This window comes from Terrapene carolina, unplaced genomic scaffold (assembly GCF_002925995.2).
Source record: "Terrapene carolina triunguis isolate 2854851 unplaced genomic scaffold, T_m_triunguis-2.0 Scaffold42, whole genome shotgun sequence".
Taxonomy (NCBI): Eukaryota; Metazoa; Chordata; order Testudines; family Emydidae; genus Terrapene; species Terrapene triunguis.
Genome location: NW_020664393.1, coordinates 25,852,515 through 25,870,753, shown reverse-complemented (window position 1 = coordinate 25,870,753; position 18,239 = coordinate 25,852,515). Strand labels below are relative to the sequence as shown.

At 47.3% G+C, this 18,239-nt stretch overlaps 1 protein-coding gene across 1 annotated transcript in view; it reads left to right on the top strand.

Annotated features, from left to right (window-relative positions):
* The first annotated feature begins 1,263 nt into the window (after positions 1–1,263).
* TTK (TTK protein kinase) overlaps positions 1,264–18,239 on the top strand; it is a 99,219-nt gene continuing 82,243 nt past the window's right edge. Inside the window, exons 1-4 of the mRNA XM_024194663.2 lie at positions 1,264–1,348; positions 12,718–12,861; positions 13,237–13,462; positions 17,349–17,455. Of these exons, the coding sequence (XP_024050431.2) occupies positions 12,720–12,861; positions 13,237–13,462; positions 17,349–17,455 (475 nt within the window). The 5' untranslated portion in view covers positions 1,264–1,348; positions 12,718–12,719. The remainder of the gene's footprint in view (positions 1,349–12,717; positions 12,862–13,236; positions 13,463–17,348; positions 17,456–18,239) is intronic.

The window sequence follows — 18,239 nt, the reverse complement described above, 5'->3', positions numbered from 1 at the left end:
CAAGGTCATTAACATAAATATTGAGTAAGATTGGTTTTAAGACCAATCCTTGAGGAACTCCACTAGTAACCACCCTCCAGTTCAACAGTTCACCATTCAGCACAACCTGTATGCCTTATCTTCTTCTAGTTCCTTATCTACCTTGTGATGCTCGTACTGATCCTCATCTTCTCTATTGTAATACCTTTCCATGTGGTACTTGATCAAATGCTTTAGTGAAGTCTGATTACATCAGCTCTACTGCACTTCCCTCAACTAAAAATGAACAACGAAAATGATTAGTGGGCTGGGGACCATGACTTACGAGGAGAAGCTGAGGGAACTGGGGTTATTTAGTCTGCAGAAGAGAAGAGTGAGGGGGGATTTGATAGCTGCCTTCAACTACCTGAAGCGGGGTTCCAAGGAGGATGGAGCTCGGCTGTTCTCAGTGGTGGCAGATGACAGAACAAGGAGCAATGGTCTCAAGTTGCAGTGGCGGAGGTCTAGGTTGGATATTAGGAAACACTATTTCACTGGAATGGGTTACCTAGAGAGGTGGTGGAATCTCTATCCTTAGAGGTTTTGAAGGCCTGGCTTGACAAAGCCCTGGCTGGGATGATTTAGTTGGGGTTGGTCCTGCTTTGAGCAGGGGGTTGGACTAGATGACCTCCTGAGGTCTCTTCCAACCCCAATCTTCTATGATTCTGGTTATTGCCTCAAGGGAAGCAATCAGGTTACTGTGGCATGATGAGCTACCTCTGGTGAACAACCCACCTTGCATAACATCCCCTTTACTCCCTGTATTTAATTAACCTTTCAGGTGGTGAGGGGGAGGAGTCACGTGGCTGTTTCTGCAGCGTGTGAATAAGGCTGAATACCCACAGGGGTCCAAGTGCCTTAGCCCGGCCTCCAGCAGAGAGGCGCTGGCCGGGCTGAAAGCAGCACTTCAGCAGGCGGCTGCCTTGAGGTGGGCGGCGGGCAGTGCCCGCGCCACGGGCCTGGCTGAAGCGGAGGGAGACGAGGCAGCGCTCGGACGCGGTGTGGGATAGCAGGAGAGGCTGGGGCCCTGGAGCAGCGGAAGGAGACTGGTTCTCCGCCCCGGTTGATTGGTGACGATTCTAACTTTTCCGCTGGGGCTTCTTCTATCTAGTAGGGGGTGGGACGAAGGAGCGGGTCAAAGAGCCTCTTGCCCAATCGGAACTAAGCTCTAGCTGCACGCTGGAGCCGAACCCGCCAATCCGAGGCCGGCTTGTTGGGCGGTGACGATATTCAAACACAGAGCGCGGCGGCGCGCCGTGTCCTCTGCCTCAGGTCCCCCGCTCATAACCTCCTGCCTCGGCGCAGCGGCCTCGCAGCAGCCCGCCTGGCGGTGAGTGCAGCTCCCCCAACGGCTCTTGCTGCCCTCGGGGGCGGGGTCCGGGGGGCTAGGGGTGGCAGTGACTGCCGAGGGACGAGAGTGTCTATGGGGCCCGGTGACTGGAGCGAGGCCTGTTTCCCCACCGTGGTTCTCCTCCCCGTTGGCGGGGGACTGGCTATCGCCAGCCGCTCGGACTGGCTGCGGGCCACCCGCGCAGCACCTTGTAAACCAACGTGGCGAACGGCGCCTTTAGCGCCCCAGACCCCCGCAGACGCCTAGCGCTGCTCGTCAGCTTGCCCGCTGTCACCAGCTTGAGACGTAGCGGCCTCCCCTGGGGCTCTGCGTGAGCATCCCCGGGGGCCAGAGACCGGGCGCTCCCTGCGGAGCCCTGACTGGGTGACGTGTCACTTACAACCGTTATATCGGGGCTGCAACTGGCGTCGTCTCTGATGCAACAAGAAGGCTGTGATGTAGGGCTAGTCCTTGGGTCTCCCCGGCCCGTAGCCACGCCTCCCATCCCACTGTACAAATCGGAGTCCTGCTCTTATTATTTGTATTGTGTAGCACATAGGAACCCTAGGGACGGACCGTTGTGCTATATGCTGTACAAATGCAGAACAAAAGGACCTCAACTTTGTAGCAGCAATTCATGACAAATGAAATGGTCCCATGGCTATCCTGAGCCCAAACTGTTTGTTTAGGGCTGTATCTGTCCTGTTCTGGGTAATGCTGTTATATTGTGCCTAGAAATACATAGTTTTTGACAGAAAAGTGGTATAATATGCTTCATTTTGCTGTGTCTGCTCGTGCCTGTACGTCTTGGAGGGAACTCTTAATCAGAGCCTTGTTGAGATGCATATAGTGATATTGCAAACATGACAGACATTTTAACTTGGACTCATACAGATATCAGTCTGTCACTTTAATAACTTTGAAGACCTTCTTCCTCAACTCTCTTCTCACTACCACCCTGACTCTGATATGCCCCCTTTAGCACATGTGTAGAACAGTTTGTAATCTAAGGGCTGGTCTATACTTACCGGGTAGTTCGACGGCTGGCAATCGAAGTTCTGGGTTCGATTTATCGCGTCTGGTCTGGACGCGATAAATCGAACCAGGAAGTGCTCGCCGTCGACTGCGGTACTCCAGCTCAACGAGAGGAGTACCGCGGAGTCGACGGGGGAGCCTGCCTGCCGCGTCTGAACCGCGGTAAGTTCGAAGTAAGGTATGTCGACTTCAGCTACGTTATTCACGTAGCTGAAGTTGTGTACCTTACTTCGACTTGGGGGGTTAGTGTAGACCAGGCCTAAGCCCTTTGCTGTGTTTCCTGTTGTCACGGAATAGGGAGATCTTTACCAGTCAAACTGGATGCATTCAGTGTTGCAGTTTTGATGATATGGGCCTTCTTTAGCTTTGTAGCTCACTCCTTTTCATCTGACTCCTCACTTTGACTGCTAGTCCCCCTGAGGACAGATCTATACTTCACACTTACTTTGGTATCACTACCTCGCTCGGGTGTGTGAAAAATCCACTGCCGAAGTGGCGCTGCTCCGGCGGCACTCCTCCGGCCGTGCACCCCGAAGGATCCTTTTGCGCACCCCACTTTGGAGACCACTGCCCTAGAGCAGTGGTTCTCAACTTGTGGGCTGCTTGTAGCCCAGTCAGCACACAGCTGCAGCCCATGTGATGTCTTCAGAGCCTTACAGGTAGTATATAGTGTGGATGTGGCACACATAACCCAAAGAGAGCTGGGATGTAAATATTGTTTTAAACCATTCACTTCTTTAACTATTAAAATTATGTTGGTTAATTGCTGGGGCTAGGGCCACTCTGGCTGGCCGCCCTGGGGCTGGCGTCGCCCTGGCCAGCATGGCTGGGGTTAATGATTAGGGCGGTTAACCGGTAAGACTAATACTTAACTGTTTACTATTTTGCATCCCTAATAGAGAGCCACATATGTGGCCTACAATGGTAAATAGGTTGAGAAACACTGCTCTAGAGCAGGGGTTCTCAACCTTTTTCTTTCTGAGCCTCCCCACCCCTCAAACATGCTGTAAAAACTCCAGGGCCCACCTGTCACAACAATTGTTTTTGTGCATATAAAAGTCAGTTCTGGCATTGGGGGTACCAAGCAGGGCAATTTTCCATGGCCCCATGCCACAGGGGCCCCCCCCCCCCGCAATGCTACATTGCTCAGGCTCCAGCTTCTGCCGCAGGTAGAAGGGCTGAGGGCCCCGGGCTTCAGCCCCATGTGAGGCTTCTGCTTTCTAGCCTGGGCCCCAGCGAGTCTAATGCTGGCCCTGCCTGGCGGACGCCCTGAAACCTGCTCACGCCCTCCCTGGGCCCAGAACCACTGATCTAGAGGACAGTTCAGATGCCAGCAACCAGAAATCCTATTGGCTTGGGGCTGCCAGACTTGAGGCAGGTGATCTACCGTCATAGGGCTGAAATATTCTCACTGTAGTCCCTGAAGGAAAAGCAATACAGGCCAGTGTCACCCTTCCTTATAACTGGTATCTACTACTGCCCTTTGGTAATTCACCACCAAAAAACCAAAACAAGTCTTTCACACTATAGGTTTTATTGGTATCAGTTGATGTCCCTGATTTACACTGCAATGAGAGGGCCTTTACCCAGTTAGACTAAGTACATGCTGTGATGGGTTCCCCCCAGGATGTCATGGGAACTGGAGTCCTACTGAGCCCCCCTGACCCATCAGCCTGGGCTCCCTCATACACTGTACTGCTGTGACAAGTTGCAAAGCCCTCCAGGCTCCAGCCTGCACTTTTACAGCATACATACAGGTAGGGACACACCCAGCTGCAGTTCTATGCAGACGCTCTGACCAGGCTCTGCATGAGAAGGCTACAGCTAGGGCAACTACTAGCTCCTCAGGCACACACCCCCTCTGGAGTATAAACCCAAAATTATACCATCTTGCCCTGCACAGGGAACTCTACAACATAAGTTCATAACATTTGCCTCCTCCCTCCATGTGGGGAGGAATATGCAACAGCCTTTTGCTCCTGAGTTATGATTCCCTCAGACTGGTTTAGATAAAGCAAAAACAAGTTTAACAACTACAAAAGATAGATTTTAACTGCTTATAAGGGATAGCAAGCAGATCAAAGCAGATTACCTAGCAAATAAACAAAAAACGCAAACTAAACTTAACATACTAAATAGATAGGGTGAGAATCTGCTATTCATATCCAAAGAGATGATACAAGCAGGCTGCAGATTCTTAAGGGGTAAGCTGTACTTGCTTACAGCTTAGAATCCCCAGATGTTCCATTCACAGGCTAAAAATCCCTTTAGCCTGGGTCCAGTACTTCCCCAGTACAGTCTTTGTTCCTCAAGTGTTTCCAGGAGCCTTCTTGGGTAGGAAGCGAAGAACACCAGATGATGTCACTCCCTGCCTTATATAGCTTTTGCATATAGTGGGAACCCTTTGTTTCAAAGCTTGGTTCCCAGATCGATCTGTGGAAAAACACTGACATCCCAAAATGGAGTCTAGAGACATGTGGTCACATCACTTGTTTTTGTAGAGTCATAGCGGTCATTTCTTACAGGCTGTCTGTAGCCTTCTCAGGAAGGCTCCCCAGGTGGGAGATAAGCTTCTCCTAGTGCCTATTGTTTTCCCTAATGGCCCTTCCCCACCAGCTGTCTAGACTGAAACCATCTTGTCTAGTAGGCGTTACCTATGTGTAACTACATTTGAAATACAGGTACATAGTCAATATTCATAACTTCAGATACAAAAATGATACATGCATACAAATAGGATAATCATATTCAGCAAATCATAACCTTTCCAATGACATCTCACATAACTTGCATAAAATACATTATGATTGTCATAATCATAAGAATATCACTGTGAAGAATATGGGGTGCAGTGTCACACATGCCCATTTTCTTCCCACCTTCTCCAAGGTAGGATGCCTTCCTGGGCTAAAGAACTCCACCTGCCCTAAGCTGTTTAGTTATTTTAAAGGTACCAGATCCCTAAGTTCCCTGTAGGCTGCGTGGTCCGGACCTGCTAGGGGGGAGGGGCGCCTATCCTGCGGTCTGAGCCCTGGAGCTGCTGTGACGGGGAGAGGCGCCTGTCCTCTCAGCCCAGAAGCTGCAGGAGGGGGTTGGGGCCGGTGATTTCGTGCCCATAGGCTGCAGGAGAGGGCTGGGGCTGATGATCTAGTGCCTGTGGGCTGCAGAAGGGGGCTGCTGATCTTGTGCCCAGAGGCTGCAGGAGGGGACTGGGGCTAGTGGTGGTCTCAGAGATTGGAGGTATTGTGCGCCCTGGTGCTGGCGGGCAGCGGAGCTGGTGGAAGCAGCTTAGTCTCTCTGGGCGTGGTTGGTCCCGGCGGGCAGAAGGCAGCGGGTTCCCACACCTTCCCTGGCCTCTGCCGGGGGTGTTCGGGAGTGGGAGCTAATTGCTTCTTGTGAGTTGAAACGCGCATTGGGGTGGCCACGGGGGCAGCCGTGAGCTCGCCTGGCTGTAGAGCGGAGCCACTGCCTTGGCCAAGCGTGCAAAGGGGAAACTGGTTCAGTGCAACCAGGGAGTTACCTGCCAAGCTGCTGGCTTTTGGGGGGGAGCTGGGTGGGGTTGCAGTCACCTGCCCGACAGGGAGAAGCTCCTGGGGCTCATTAGAGCTGGGCTGCTCTCTAACCAGGGCTGGGAAGAGGTAAGCCCCAGAGCACCCTCTTGCACCCCAAACCCCTCATCCCTGGCCCCACCCCAGACCCTACACCTCAACCCTCTGCCCCAAACCTTAGCCCCTCATCCCCAGCCCCATCCCAGAGCCCGCGCCCCAACTCTCTGCCCCAGCCCTGAGTCCCTCATCTCAACCCACATCCCGGAGCCCGCACCCCTAGCCGGAGCCCTCACACCCCTGCACCCCAACCCTCTGCCCCGGCCCTGAGCCCCCTCCCACATTCCGAACCCCTCGGCCCCACCACATAAATTTTGTTATGTGCACCAATATGAAGGCAATGTGTCACACATCACCTCCATATTGGTGCACATAACAAAATTAATTCTGCACATGGGAAAAATTAGAGGGAACACTGCTAGATACTCACTGTTCACATCCCCTCCACCCCCCCACTGTTAGTGAAAATATCTCTGCCACGTGAAGACAAGTTATGAGGAGTTTGCCTGTAAGAGTTTATCATAGATGCTGGCCTTCTATAGGTGTTGGGAGCTTAACTGGGCATAACGGCCCTTTCTTTGAGACCATGTCTAACTTTGCTAATGCCACAGTTGCAATTGGGAGGGGCCGTTGAGCTAACAGCCCTCTGGATTTAAGTGGATGGAGGCTGGTGGCAAGGTATTCTCTATGATGGATTTTCAACTCTGGAACTTGCTTTCCACTCTCACCACCTGGTTAAGCCTGGATTTTATCCCTTTGAGATTTTGAAAGGTCCACTTATTTTCCCATCCATCTGGGATGAGGGTGAGTTGCTAGTAGTCAGATGTGGGAGGTTTTCCTTGTGTTCTATATTTTGGGAGTTGGGCTGATTTGAATTGGCAAGTTACTGTATGAAAGTTTATCTTTTAAGCTTGATTAGTAATTAACTGTGCCTAGAACGTGGGATAGGTACATCTTAAACAAAACAAATATTGAACAAACAGGGGTGCCCACCGTTCTTGTTACTTCATGTTCTTAAGTCGACCGTGTGCATGTTGCTCATGACCTTCGAAAGCTTCTCCTTTCTTCCTCTTGCCTTACTTTCTATGTAGTGTGCAGTTGTTGCTGTTTTATTACTTTGTTTTACAGTAGTTACTTGTGACAATCAGTCAGGATCAGGGTGCCATTATGCTAATTACTGTACAAGAGCACAGTAGAACAGCCCTTGTCCTGAAACACTTGAATGTAATTTGACACAAGATGTAGCAGTGGCCATAGAAAGGAGATGGGAGGTGAATGAGAGGGTGTACAGGAACTCCTCACTTAACATTGTAGTTATGTTCCTGAAAAATGCGACTTTATGCAAAACGATGTTAAGCGAATCCAATTTCTCCATAAGAATTAATGTAAATAGTGGGGTTTAGGTTCCAGGGAAAATTTTTTTGCCAGACAAAAGACATTATGTACATGTACAGTATAAGTTTTAAACAAACAGTTTAATATTGTACACAGCAATGAATGATTGTGAAGCTTGGTTGAAGTGGTAGAGTAAGAGGGTGGAATATTTCCCAGGGAATGCCTTGCTGCTAAATGATGAACTAGCACTCGGCTGAGCCCTCAAGGGTTAATATGCTGCTGTTAATGTAGCCTCACGCTACAGGGCAGCATGGACTGAGGGAGGAAACACAATAGATGCAGGGCAGTAGCTGCAAACATTTCCCAGCAAAAACTGAACATGATGAGCCCACGCTATCCAGCTGGAGCGCACCACTCCCTCCTCCTGACAGCACATGCATGGCTGCACAGGTGCTGACTTTCTAGAGTGCTGGGGGGTGCGTGCATGAGTGAGAGAGAGACGTGCATTGCCCCTTTAAGTACGCTGCCACTACTTCAAGAACATTGCCCTTTTAAGCAGATCAGACAGGAAGCAACAGCTTCCAGCAAGCTCCCTCCTTTCTGTCCCTGAGCCCTGTCCCCTCCTCCACTTCGTGGAGAGAGGGTATGGGGGGGGGGGGCAGGAGCAGGGGGACATCCTGATATCAGCACCTCTCTCCCCACCTCACCCAGCAAGCAGGAAGCTCCCGGGAGCAGCTCCAAGGCAGAGGGCAGGGCAGGGGCGGGCCACCTGAACTGCAGGGTCAAAGTGAAGGAGTTGCGGAATGCCTACCACAAGACGCAGGAGGCAAACCGCTGCTCTGGTGCTGCGCCCACGAGCTGCCGGTTCTACAAAGAGCAGGACGCAATACTCTGTGGCGACCCCACCTCCACTGCGAAGGCCACTGTGGATACTTCAGTGGCTCACGTGTCAGTCGAGAGTGGACCGAGCCAGAAGGAGAAAATCTTGGACGAGGAGGGGGAGGGGGACCCAGAGGCAGAGACGACTCTGAGGTCAGAGATGCATGCAGCCAGGAGCTCTTCTCTATACTGGAAGAGGCTATCCAGTCAGAGCTGTCAGAGCTTGGCGAAGCGCAAACAGGAGAGGAGGCCCCTGGTAAGTGGCTTTGATTTTGGGAATCGCTGAAGCGAGTTGTTGGGGGCAGGAGGGTTGCAGAAAGCAGGCTTGTGTCTGTATGATACGCGTACTGTCACATGTCTAGTCTGAGCAGCGGAACAGGTTGTTGATTGACTCCCTCACTTCATGGGAATTGTCTCAGAGATCTCCAGGAAACTCTCATGGAGATACTGGGCAATCCGCTGCTGCAGGTTCTTTGGCTGAGCTGCTTTGTTTCTTGCCCCATTAAGGGTAACTTTCCTGCACCATTCTGCGGTCACAGGGGGGTGGGGATGGGGTGGGGTGGGAGGACCATTGCTGCACACAGGCGAGCAGCATAAGGGCCAGGGCAGAAGCGCAGTCTTGGAGAAGACCTTCCCTTGATTCCGTGCTCACCCTCAGCAGCGAGATATCTTCCATAATGAACGCAGCCTGTGGAAAAGGTGGGGACAGGAATGATTATAAGATCCCCCTTCCCCCCAGTGCTGGCTCTCCCCAAGAGCCACGTGCCCAGTGTACAGTACTGTCCTGGAACACTGATTTCCCTGCCCCTGCGGTTACTCACTATTTTGGGGGTCTTGTGGTTCATGTGTGCTTGCTTGTGGTCAGCCAGTTAGTGACAGGTATGTGAATAGTGGCTGTGTTTTAAATCACTGAATCAGTGGTCTGTGTTTGCAAACAATATTGCTTCTGTAAAATGTTGCATTTTGGCTTCACAGATATGACCTTCGGAGCCCAGCCTCCCTCTTTGTTATCGCCAGCTGAATGGCTGCGTGGAATTATGCCACAAAGAACTAAAGAGGACTCTGCGTGATGTCATGATGCACTGTGAGGCTGAAAAACAAGAATTGAAGGGGTGGCGGGACAGCGAGAAGAGGGACTGAAAGGAGAACGTGGCACACTAGAATGAAGCCACAGAGTGGCTCTTAAATGTTATGGAGCGCCAAGTGGACATGCTCCAGGCGCTACTAGCACTGCAAACTAAGCAGCTCCACGCCCGCCCTCCCCTGCAGCCGCTGTCGCAAAACTCTTTCCCATGCGCCCCCTAGACATCGCCAACACACTTTATCAACCTCCTGGCTCTAGTCTGTACCCGCTGCATTCCACTCCTTCCCCGTCACAGTCCAGCACTGCGGACTCCCAGTACCCACTGCACTCAACACCTGTCCCTCTGCAGTTTAGCCCTGCTGAAGTACAGTACCCACTGCACTGTACTCCAAAGGAGAAGGTTGGATATGATACCTAGACATACACAAATCTTTAACCATCCCAGGACCCCACCGCCTCCTGGGACCCTCCCTTTCCCCATCCACCACAGTGCTGTTGTGGATTTTTATTTCTCTCTCTCGCCTCCGGTTGTTGTTTTTTAATAAAATAATTGTTTTGGTTTGAAAGCAATCTTTATTCTATTAATTGAAAGCCAACAGAGCCCTGCAAAGCAACAGGCAATTTTCTTAAACCTTTATAGTGCATCGTCTGCACCAATCACAATCACCTCCTAGCATTACAAGCACTGCACTCCCAAGCATAACAACAAATAGTAGTAGTTTTCAGCTTCAGATTGCAGCCTCAAGGCATCCTTGATCCTTATGGCCCTGCACTGCACCCCTCTAATAGCCATGGTCTCTGGCTGTTCAAATTCAGCCTCCAGACGCTGAGCCTCAGCGGTCCAGCCCTGAGTGAAGCTTTCACCCTTCTCTTCACAAATATGGAACGTACAGCACGCGACTATAAGCATAGGAATATTGTCATCAGCCAGGTCCAGCCTCCCATATAGGCAGCCCCAGCGGGCCTTTAAATGGCCAAAAGCACACTCAACAGTCATTCTGCACTTGCTCAACCTGTTGTTGAACCGCTCCTTGCTGCTGTCAAGGTGCCCCATGTATGGCTTCATAAGCCACGGCATTAAGGGGTCGTCGGGGTCTCCCAGGATCACAATGGGCATTTTGACTTCCACTATGGTGATCTTCTGGTCCGGGAAGAAAGTCCCTGCTTGCAGCTTCCTGAACAGGCTAGTGTTCTGAAAGATGCATGTGGCATGCACCTTTCCGGACCAGCCTGCGTTAATGTCCGTGAAACGCCCACGGTGATCAACAAGTGTCTGGAGAGCCATAGAGAAATACCTCTTCCGATTAATGTACTCGGTGGCTAGGTGGTCTGGTGCCAGAATTGGCATATGCTTGCCATCTATCGCCCCTCCGCAGTTGTGCAAAGCCATCCACAATGTCACCCACATTGCCCAGAGTCACGGTCTTTCAGAGCAGGATGCGATTAATGGCCCTGCACACTTCCGTCAACACAAGTCCAACGGTTGACTTTCCCACTCCGAACTGGTTAGTGGTCTGGAGTAGCCAGCTTCCACAGTGCAATCACCATGCGCTTCTCCAACAGCAGGGCAGCTCTCATTCTTGTGTCCTTGTGCCGCAGGGCTGGGGCGAGCTCATCACACAGTCCCATGAATGTGGCTTTCCTCATGCGAAAGTTCTGCAGCCACTGCTCGTCACCCCAGACGTGCATGACGATATGATCTCACCACTCAGTGCTCGTTTCCCAAGCCCAAAAGCAGCGTTCCACTGTGGTCAGCACCTCCGTGAATGCCACAAGCAATCTCATGTCATAGCTACTACGCGTGACAAGATCAATGTCAAACTTCTCTTGCCTTTGTAGTTTAATAACTCCACTGCCACTCGTCATGTATTAGTGAGAGCGAGCAGCTTATTGGTCAACAGTGCGGGATCCGTTCCTGCAGACTGAAGAGGCAGAGCGCACAGTACACAAATCGTTGAAAGATGGTGCCAAATGCGGACGGCAGCACAGGGATTGCTGGGATGCGAAGCAGTGCATTACGGGTCATTGGGACAGGACCCAGGATGTGCGGCGACCCTCTCGGCCTTCCCACAACTCTTAGCAGCAGAAGAGATGCTCTCTGGGATAGCTGCCCAGAGTGCACCGCTCTGAATACCACTGCAAGTGCCGCAAGTGTAAACATGCCGTTGCGCAGGCAGCTGACAGTGTGAACACACAACAGCGGTTTCCCTTCAGCGCTTTCTGAGCGGCACTGTGCCTGTCAGCACTGTAACTCTGCCAGTGTAGACATACCCTCCTTGAATTGATTATGTCCCTCTGAAACTTTTATGTGTGTGCTGCTTGGCATTCTTTGTCCTCCTATACAGACTAGTCACTGTAAGAATGCTGTCTGTACAAAGGCTTATATTTTAACAGTTTTCTTTCGTCTCTGTACCAAATTCTGAATCCCTGTTTCCTGTGATATTGCAACACTGCTTTCTCTGTGGATCACAAGCCTTTGAGTTATCCTCAGTTCTGTGTTTCACATATTGTAGCTCTGTGCAGCTAAACTAAGTGACTAGGCTTCTTCTGTTGTTTTATGAGTATTTTTAAATTTAGTAATCCAACTTGTTTATCTTATTCTGTGAATCCTCATTAATAGTTGTGGCTGTGAAGGGGTATAGAGTACATATGTCTGAGTTTCTCTTAACCTCACCCTATACAAGAAAGCTTTACAATTACACCTCTACCTCGATATAACGCTGTCCTCGGGAGCCAAAAAATCTTACCACGTTATAGGTGAAACTGCGTTATATCGAACTTGCTTTGATCCGCCTGAGTGCGCAGCCCCCCCCGGAGCACTGCTTTACCGTGTTATATCAGAATTCGTGTTATATCGGGTTGCATTATATTGAGGTAGAGGTGTATGTCCCAAGATTCCCAATCTTCCTAGCCAGTAACCCTTTTGATTTTTCCCTGCTTTTGTCTCCTTTCATTTCTAGGTAGAACAAAGATCATTTTTGCTGATCCTCAAAGAGCTTTGAGCCTTCAGATTCTGTAGCATTTGCTGCCTTGATAATTGGAAGAAGACACTGTAGTAGCCAGCACAAAGGAATTTGAGGAGTGTCTAGATCAGGATCTGAATGCTTAGGGCTCCTTGTGGGAAGAAGGTAGGAGGAAAGTAAGACTAAAAGCCTGATTTTTTTTCAAAGGTGCTGAGTACTTGCAGCTCTCAAAGACTTCAGCTGAAGTTGTGGATGCTCAGCACCTTTGAAAATTGGAACTTGGGGTAATTAAGGCTGGAGAACCTAGATAAAGAGAGACCGAACACAAGACCAAAGATCGTTACGAGAAGGTAGCAAGTACATAGGGGATATATGTGTAAACGGGTATCTGCTACAGAATCTTTCACTTGAACCTTGACTTCAACAGAACTCTGCAGTAGTTATCTTGTCTTTTATCTGTGTGTCTAGAGATGGAGGAGGAGGATTTAAGCGAAAGAGGACTGACAATTGCTTCAATCATGAATCGAGTCAGAGACCTGAAAAATAAATATAAAAATGAAGATAATGTTACTGATGAGCTTAATTTTACTAAAGTCTCAGCTGATACAACAGGTATGTTTTTTTGTTAATCTGCATTTTCACTCTTACTGCAATTGATGCTAAAGTCAACTAGTCTGAGAACTATTAAACAAAAACAGTTTAATCTATTTCAGCATTTTCTTTTTACAGTCTTTTTAAGACTAAAAAGTGATGCCCAAAACAAGTGACAAATTTCAGCTCCTCTTGATAATGCTGCTTAGATCCTTTCTTTCAGTAACTGCACTTGTTTGTAGATTACTCATATTTAGAATTTTTGCAAATATTGAAATTTCTCCCCCCTTTCTTTTAGTGTTCACGTGTCTGTGTGTGTGTGTGTGTATATATATATATTACTTTATAACCATAAATCTAAGAATGTATTTGGTTGTTATTGCTTTTTTTTCTTAGATAACTCTGGCACTGTTAATCAAATTATGATGACTGCAAATAATCCAGAAGACTGGCTGAGTTTCTTGCTTAAACTGGAAAAAAAGGGTATACCTCAGACTGATATTAGTCTATTGAATAGATTGATTGGCCGATACAGTCAAGCAGTTGCTGCACTACCTGCAGAAAAACACAGCCAAAATGAGAACTATGCTCGGATCCTAGTGAGATTTGCTGAGTTGAAAGCGTAAGTACTAATCACCAATTTACAATAAGAAAACTCCAAAAGAGGACTTCTGAATTTTACTAATGGCAAAATAGACACTATTAACAAATCTCTTTTGCCCTTAGGGCAAATAAATACTCCTATTAACATTCATGTTATTTAACTTGTACACCTCTACCCCGATATAACGCTGTCCTCGGGAGCCAAAAAATCTTTCCGCGTTATAGGTGAAACCGTGTTATATCGAACTTGCTTTGATCCGCCGGAGCGCGCAGCCCTGCACCCCCTCAGCGCGGCTTTACCGCGTTATATCCGAATTTGTGTTATATCGGGTCGTGTTATATCGGGGTAGAGGTGTATTTAGAGGGCACCTAGGACCAATAGAAACTTACTGCTTGTGCAGGATAAGTGACTAATGTAAACCTACTTATTGTGACGTCAGATGGCATATTTTCTTATATACCGATGAGTATGACTGATCAGCTTATTTTTAACACATAGGGATGGGATGGGGGAGGGGGAGCACACCACATCTCACCAAAATATTAGTCTGTTACGTTACTTTCAATAACACTTGTTTAAAAATAATTTTCTTGTACTTGGATTGTATGTGTGAGGGAGGTTGAAAATGATATGAGGAGGCCTCCCATTCTTCCCTTCCCTTTCACCCCAATTTTGTAAAAACTTAAATATTGTGTGGAATACCAAAAAAGTAGGCAACATGTAATTTTAACAAGTTTCACCTCAACTCTGTATTGTGGGTAATAATGCTTAGTTGTGTTTTAACCTGTTCACCTCAAAAAACATGCTTTTTCCCTCTTTGGAATTTTAGAATCCACTTGCCATAACTTTTGTGTTGCGGTACACAGCTTACGTCTCAGTATTTAACGGTAATGGATCTTTCAGAAAAAACATTATTTGGATTTATGCAAGCCTGCTCCCTTGGCTATTCCAGAATGAGAGGCACTGTTGTCTTTGTTTCTGTCATATCAGTAAGAAAAACAAGTCAATTACCAAAATATAACTTTGCCCAATAAAATAAAACTAATGATCATTCCGTTAACTTATTCTCAGTGAAACAGGATTGGAAAGGGCTGGTTCTTCTTTGAGAGACTGCACATGTCTATTTTGTGTGTGTCTAGTGTACTAGTATGTCTAGCCAGAGTTTTCCTTAGTGGTACCTGTCAGGGCAGCGCATGTGCTATTCATTTCTTCATACATCAAGCTGAGGGTGTAAAGGGTGGAGTTGCTCCCACGCTCTCTTCAGTTCCTTCTTACTACCTGTGGAGCTGTCTGTGGACTGTTGCTCAAGGTTTCCTTTTTTCCCTGGGGAAAGCTTTTTCTTCATATTGTAAATAATAGTTTAGGTTATACATGGATTTTTTTCCCCCTTGGCAATATTTTATTTCTGTTTTTGTAAAGGTTTTTTATGTTTACTTTTCCAAGCTTGTTTTTCCTTGGTACCAGGAGCTTGGTTATGCCCAAGTCTCCTGGTTTCAAGCACTGTTTCATGTGCAGGGTCTCAGCCAGTTAGTGATCCTTATACCTGCTGCCTGCTTTGTCTTGGCCAGGGACATATTAGAGACAGGTGCTTTATTTGTAGACCTTTTAAAAAGAGGACCCAGAAGTCCAGGAACATTAGGTTGAGAGATTACCTCATGGAGTGTGCCATGCGTCCCTCCTTGGACCTGTGTTGTCCGGACCCAGCACTTCTCTCTTGGCCTCAAGTGGTTCTCCTATGGCTCTTTCTGACTTCCCTGCTGTGTGTGGTCAGAGATTCTGGGACTGGAGAAGAAGTGTTTTCCTTCTCCAAGAACACCTTGTAAGACCCACAAGTCCGTCTCAGGATGAAATCTGACTTCAAAAGCAAAAAAGGGTTCCTCTTCTAAAGGGCACTTGGGACACTGTAAAACTTCAGTAAGTCTTCAGGGAGCCATTGTGTAGCAAGGTTAGAGTGTGTTGGACTTCTACAGGAAGCCTTGTCATTGACTTGGTACCTGCTGAGGTAACATCGAGGCCAGCACAGGTGAGACTATTAGTTGAGGCACCAACTTCAGCACTGCCACAAGCAATTTTGGTACCGATGACAGCAGTAATTGATGCAATGGCAAAGAACTTACTTAGGGGGAATCCATACAGTCTACTATGGCAGAATATTGACATTCTGCTCAAGTCATGCAGTTGGTACCACAGTTAGTGCCTTTTTTTGGTATTGGGCTCCCCTCCTTCATACCAGTCCCATCGGATACCTTTACTTCTATGGTCAGGAAATCTCTGGTACCAACTTCGAGACATGCAGTACCAGTGAGGCTTAAACCTCTTGTACCAGTTCTGAAGATGGTACATACAGCTACATCTCACAGGAACTACTGTTTCTGTTTGTTGGATTCAGAGGAAGAGCTGTGTGTCTCTTTACTGAAGAGAAGATCTATACCAGCTCCCACTCGTTCTTCAGTGGCAAAATCTAGCACATCATAGTCATCAATACAGTAGCAGATCAAGAGAGAGATCACCCTGGCTGTCTGCCAGGTGCCTGCCTGCCCTCTTTCCCCACAGTACCATACATACAAATGGCCGTATGGGAACCCATGGGACATTCCGCCAGCTTCTGGATCGGGTTCCCTACAGCAGTCTAGACAAAGCTCTTCAGTGCATCCCATTGACGTAGAAGGTCCTGTGCCTAGTACAGGACTTGGTAACAACCTGCCCCGGGTACCCAATCTTTCAGTACCCATGGCGCAACAACCATTGGAGTTGGAGGCTGAGGACTCCTTTTTATATGTCAACAATTCATCTGCATCACTAGACGAAGCCTTGTGTCCGGATTCATTTTCACCTATTCCAGATGATTTTAAAACATAAGCATCCTGCTAATGAACTCTTGCTAATTCCCTGGGAATCCAGGTGAAACTGGTCCAAGAAAACCCACATAAGTTGGTGGACATTCTGCATCCTACCACCACAGGCAGCGGGCAGTGACAAGGAACTGAGCTGGCGTTCCATTGTCCTTTCCCCCCCCTTGTTTACTGCGCCACGGCGAGATTTCTGTGTGTTTTGTAAATAGTTTTAGCTCAGTAGTACTCTTTAGTTTAAGTAGTTTGTTAGTAGTTACCCTAGTGCTGTGCCTTCATCAGGTTTTAAACACCGTCCTTCTTGCTCTTTAAAGCTAAGTATGAGGAGGTACATATGAATTTGTACTTTTCAAGGAGGATCTCTAAACCTTGGCCATGTCCCTAAAACAAAATCCCCTATATGTCTTGGGAAGCTGGACCTTGTTTCTGTGGCAAAATCTCTGAATTCTGCAACAGTTTGTGGCAGACTGGAAATTCTGTGACAGATTCATTTCAGAATTCAATTAATATAGTAGCTCCTGTGTCTTGATGTTGTGTTCATTTTTTTTCACATTATCACCTCATTCTAATATTTTTGGTACACTGCAAATTTTTATAGTGGCAAAAACATAAGTTAGGGGAAAGCTGGAGGCTTTGAAACTTTTGGGTTTTAGCACCTTACACACATGGTGGAGGTTTGTGTGTGGTTTAAGTATATTAGCTAATTTTTTCAGCTAAAATTATCTGCAAGAAAAAAAGTATGGGTAGTTAAAATTATTCTCCTCAGGTTTGAGAATACCCTCACTGATACTAACTAGGGCAGTTAACACCTCTGTTATTCTTTGCCTTCCTGCAGACTCAAGGAAACAGTGTACATTTGTTTAATTTATTTTTTAACAGTTGTGAGGAGTAGAAAGATTTTTGTTTAGCTAATGGAGGGCAGTACTGTGGCAAAGGTGAATTTTGCAGTAGATTCCTTGTCCATCACTAAATATATGGAACCCTACCCTTAAATTTCCTTTACTCTTTCATTTCCAGCTTTTCCTCTCTACATAAGTCTGTGTTCTATTTTACAGTTTTCAAGACCCAGAGGAGGCACGTGACCAGTTTCATCTTGCCAGATTGAACTGCAAGAAATTTGCTTTCGTGCACGTAGCTTTGGCACAATTCGAACTGTCACAAGGTATGTGGAAGTTTGTCTAATGTCGGAAGCTTTTGCCTCACTATTTTATATTTGTTTAAAAAAATCAGTATAATTGTTAATATATTAAGAAAATAGAATATTGTGTAGTAGGTACTTAATCAGGAAAATTAAGAATTTAGAAAGTATTTTTTCCTTCCATATGATCTAAAATGCCCTGGTTTCTTCCCTTCAGAAAAGTGGGGCTTTTTTCTTTTAGTAGAATATGGGTCTCAGATTTGTTTTAGAAAGTGTGTTCTGTTGAATATGGTATATTTAGGACTGATTACTGAAGCCTACATAATCCCATATCATTAGAGAAAGCAGATCTTCCAACATATTCTAGTATAGCTTCATAGGAGAGACTCTTAATACTGCTTCACTGCCTAGAAGTCCAAGATATGATTCTTGTCCACACAAAACTTTTCTATGGAAATGGTTAATGTGTGTAAAGATTTGAGTTTTCTGTGAAGCTTTTTCCACCAGTACAAAGAAGTGTCTTCATCTTTCAATCAAGCACAGGGCAGCCAATCCAAAAAGTATTTTGGGTCAATCATCTCCCCTCACACCCTGTAGTTTATTAACTCATAATTAATATTTCTGACAAACTTCTAAACAACTCTCAACTGAAATAAAAAAAATCCAGAAAGAGGCAGGTTAGCTATTTTAGAGGGAGATGGTTTTTTGCAACATGTCTTGGTCAGTCTCCTTATTTCAGAAATGGCCAAGGCAGGCTGTGCTTCCTTGTTCTTGTTTGCATACCACTGTTTGGATATCTCCATAAAAT